General features: G+C 34.0%; 1 protein-coding gene across 1 annotated transcript; it reads left to right on the forward strand.

Annotated features, from left to right (window-relative positions):
• The first annotated feature begins 2,559 nt into the window (after positions 1-2,559).
• LOC118481762 lies at positions 2,560-3,648 on the forward strand. Its single transcript, XM_035976999.1, has 2 exons — positions 2,560-2,805; positions 2,983-3,648. Exons 1-2 carry the CDS (start codon positions 2,560-2,562, stop codon positions 3,646-3,648), a joined length of 912 nt encoding a protein of 303 aa, XP_035832892.1.
• The last annotated feature ends 830 nt before the right edge of the window (positions 3,649-4,478 follow it).

Raw genomic sequence — 4,478 nt, forward strand, 5'->3', positions numbered from 1 at the left:
AAGTATAAACTTGTAGGTTGTGTGACTAGGGTTTTTATAGATTCATTGAGTTTGGGTTTAGCATGAACTGTGGGCCCAAACACTAGATTAACATGAAAAAAATAAGGATTTATAATTTATTAACACTATTGTTATGTTTTATTTAACTTTTAGTGAATTGCCAAAATCGTACTTGAGATTTAGGCATTTTTGTCATTTTCATCTAAAACAATTTTTTTGTATCATATAGTCCTTCAGTTTTGTGATTTTTTGTCATTTTCATCCAAACGTCTTGTCTTTTTTGCTAAAATTGTCCCTAAGATTTATATTTTTTTGTCATTTTCATCTAAATGTTTGATAGAAAAGATAAAACAAATTAGACGTTTGGATGAAAATGTTAGGAAAAAAAAGTGAAGGACTATATGATACAAAAAAGTTGTTTTGGATGAAAATGACAAATATGCCCAAACCTCAAGGATGATTTTAGCAATTTAGTCTTTTAGTTTAAATAATGAGTAAAATATGAAGAACTGAGAATTTTTAACTGGTTTTATTCATTCAACCTAATTTTTCTCTCATACCCCAAAATTTTCTCCTTTCTAACAAATTATTAGATTTATTATTTTATCTTATAATTTTAATGCTCTAAACAATGTAATTTACTAGATAATTACAAATAATGTAAAGATGTTTGTTTACTACATGATTCGATAGCTTCTAAATCAAGTGTCCTAATTCTAATAGAATATATAGAAAGGAGAAAAATTTAATTATCTACACAATTTACTAGATAATTACAAACTAATTAGAAATTCAAATTAATATTTATCTTTAGCATTCCTGAGCCAGCTGCCTCTAAGCTGATGGGTTTCGGCTTGGGTCCGAACCTGGCTTTGTCAATCCAATGTTCTAATCGGGTTTGGTTCATGTTTTACACCCCTATGTGCAATGCACATTCAAGGATGGAGGTGTCATGTGAGGTGGATGTGTTTTGTACACCTGTATGCAGTATGTACAATGCACATTCAAGGGTGGAGGTGTCATGTGAGGTAGAAGATGTTGATCCTTATGAAGCATGTTATGGTTGCATGAGGCAGTGGTGGATTCATTGCGAGGCCCCTGTGCAAGCCCATCCACATGTGTGATATGCTTCTTTTTTTTTTTTTTTTTTTTAAGTTAGCCAACAAGTCAAGCATATTAATTTATTTGTTTTCGCTTTATGTCTAATTGTATAGATTTTACAAATCGTATTTCAAAATAATTTACTTTACGTTTATGTTAATTATTTATTTGTTATAACTGGGTAAAAAATGGTAATTATTATTTGTTAATGCTATTCTTCTGTTAGTAGATATAGCAAAATTCTTAAAAAAGAAAAATGTAATGTGTATAAAGAGAAGTGACTTTTTTTAACTTACATTTTTGCAGTGTGTTCCAAAAAAGTGACTCTTTTTAAGTGACATTTCATGTACCATGGGAAATCAAAGATGTCAATTGTGATTTTGTCTTGAGTAGAGCGGAGAGGCACAAATCTTTAATTACCAAGCATCTCCCCTTACACGAGTGGGTTACGCTTTTATCTCAATTCCTTCTTTGGATGATCAATATGCCATTTATATAAACCAATCTTTTCTTTATTTGTATTTGCTTTCTTTTCTTTATTTGTATTTGCTTTGAGAATATTTCCATAGGGCAGAATCCGTGGATTTTATTTAACTAATAAACGTGACTACAAAAATTGTATTATGAAACCGGTGTTTTTGTAAACGTGACTACAAAAATTGTATTATGAAACCGGTGTTTTTGTAAATCATTGGCTACATATGTGGCTATAGGGAATGATAAAACGAAAACTCACTTGAGTTGAAAAAAAAACAAAAAACCTTTATAAAAACTCTGTGTAACATTTTTATTTTTCTAGAAAAATAGGGAATGTAATATACATATGTTTGAACATTTTTGTAAAAAAAACGTCAAGTAATTTTTTTTAAATGTTAAAAATGTTATGTTACATGATATATATGTCAAAAAAAAATTAAACATACAAATTTAAACATTGTTTTTAAAAAGAAAACTAGTGTACGTTTTTTACATTTTTTTATAAAAATGTTCAAACATATTTATTTTATATTCTCTGTTTTTTAAAAAAAAGAAAGTAAAAATGTTACATAGGGTTTTCTTTAGTTTTTTTTTAACTTAAGTAAGTTTTCTTTCTATACATCACTTGTGGCTATATATGTAAATAAAATTCGATAAGCCATCATACTCTTAAGATAAAATCATATTCACTTCTGGCATAGGATGTTTAACCATGTCATTGCTATTTTAAATTTTTTCTAGAGGTAAGTTGATGTGATCTTGTTTTTCTTGGACCCCATAATTAAGATTTTCCAGAACCGGTTGGCGTCTTGGAAAGCGAACTCGCTGTCTATTGGAGGTAGGGTGGTGCTAGTCAAGGCTGTTCTTGAAAGTCTGCCTATATATTATTTTTCGATTTTTAAAGTCCCTGTTAAAGTTGTAGAGAGGCTCGAAGCTTTTATGAAGAACTTCCTATGGGGAGGGTAGGAGACGGGAAGAAAGATGCATTGGGTAGCATGGGATTTAGTGACACGGTCAAAGAAAAATGGTGGTCTTGGCATCGGTAAACTAAAGCTTGTAAACGAAGCCCTTTTGGCGAAGTGGGCTTGGAGGTATCGGTCTGAAATAACTAGTATGTGGAGGAAAGTGGTCACGGCTTGTCATGGTAAAAGTAGAAAATGGTTTGATTTTCCGTGTAACGCTACTTCAACGGGAGTTTGGAAAAACATCATGAGATCGGAATCTAAGGTGCGTCTTAATGGCAAGAAGTTGAATCATTACATCAAAGGAATCCTGGGTGATGGTAACAACATACGGTTCTGGATTGATTATTGGTTCGGTGATGGGCCGCTGATGTTTAAGTGGTCGAGACTGTTTGCATTGGAATCTAATAAAAAGTGTTTCGTTTCTGATCGGTTACTGTAGACGGGCATCGATGTCAATTGGAGCTGGTCAAGAGCCATCTTCTCGCAAGAGGAGATGGCTGAATTAGCGGAAGCCTCGGTTGTTTTGGCAGGGTTAGCTACATCGGATACTAAGGATTCGTGGAAATGGACGTTGGAAGACTCCGGTATCTTCTCGACTTCTTCTTTTAAAAAAGCGGCGTCGAATCAGGCGCCGGTGGATCCTATTTATCGTATATGGACTGGAGGTTGGATCCCGGCCAAGTGTAAGATATTTATGTGGAGAGTGCTCATTGACCGTATTCCGACTAGGAACGCCCTCGCGAGGAGAAACGTCACGGTGGACTCGGAAAACTGCGCTTTTTGTGGTGTTCTTACGGAATCCGTGGACCATCTTTTTTCAGGGTGCGAGACGGTTTGTGCGGTTTGGGTTTGGTTGAGCGATTGGGCCAAGATCAATCCGTTGTTCGCTTTTTCTTTCAAAGATGTTATGTTGATGCATAAAGGTGCTTCTGAGGATAAGAGGGCAAGGCTGATTATTCGGGGGCTCATCATGGTTACGTGTTGGTGTGTGTGGAAAGCTAGAAACAACAAAATTTTTTCAAACGGTAGAGGGAGCGTCGAAGAGATCATTGGAGAGGTTAAGTCTTTGGATTTTTTTGTGGCTAAAGTGCAGGTCCAAGTATAGAAATATTGTATGGAATGATTGGGTTTTGAATCCTTTGTACATGCTGGAGTAGTCGGCTAGGTCCCTGTTTTTTTGGGGGCCGGCCTGCTGTTGTTTTGAATAAAAGTTACTTTACAAAAAAAAAATCAGAGTATACTTTAACCCAATAATCTTCCTTAATTACATCTAAGTATCACATTATCCATTTTTCCTCATTTCACTTGACCTCAGTCCAAGAAAATGGTTTAATCTCGTAACTTCATCTAACCCTATTTTTTTAGTGTTTTTTGGTTTATAAAGAAAACAATAATTAATTCAATCTCTTAACATCTCGTTAACATGTTTGCAAGTAACTCCTTTAACGTCCCTTAACACAAGGAGGGAGCGATGTGCAATGTCGGTTAACATGCCATGTCACCGTTAACACCTCAAATGTTAGGGTACACCCCATGACTTAATAGGTTAGCGAGTGGTCCACGATCGTTCTATTGTGAGTTTTTTTATTAACTTAAAAGTTACATTTAACCTACATGTTTGACTATTGGGTAAATTACACTTTTCGTTCTTTATGTTTATACCAAATTTTAGAAGATGTCTTATATTATACTTTTGAAATTACAAAAATCACCATTTATGTTTAAAAACCTTACACCGACTGTCCTTTAACACTAACCCGATTAAAATTTTTAGTGAAGTCTAGTCATATAAGCATAGTTTTGTCTTTTTACAAATCAATTTATAAAGAATTTAAAAAATTTAAACAAGAACTGAAAACTCCATCATCTTTCCCTTCTTCTCCACCCACCACCATCACCTGCACCATCTTCAACAACTGACTTATCTCTAAACCC

Source organism: Helianthus annuus, chromosome 9 (assembly GCF_002127325.2).
Source record: "Helianthus annuus cultivar XRQ/B chromosome 9, HanXRQr2.0-SUNRISE, whole genome shotgun sequence".
Lineage (NCBI taxonomy): Eukaryota > Viridiplantae > Streptophyta > Magnoliopsida > Asterales > Asteraceae > Helianthus > Helianthus annuus.

Bases quoted from the DNA above. Each gene is read 5' to 3' on its own strand.
- LOC118481762 (XM_035976999.1), top strand. From the start codon at position 2,560: ATGCATTGGGTAGCATGGGATTTAGTGACACGGTCAAAGAAAAATGGT. The intron at 2,806-2,982 runs GTGCGTCTTAAT...CGGTTACTGTAG, and splicing joins TCATGAGATCGGAATCTAAG to ACGGGCATCGATGTCAATTG.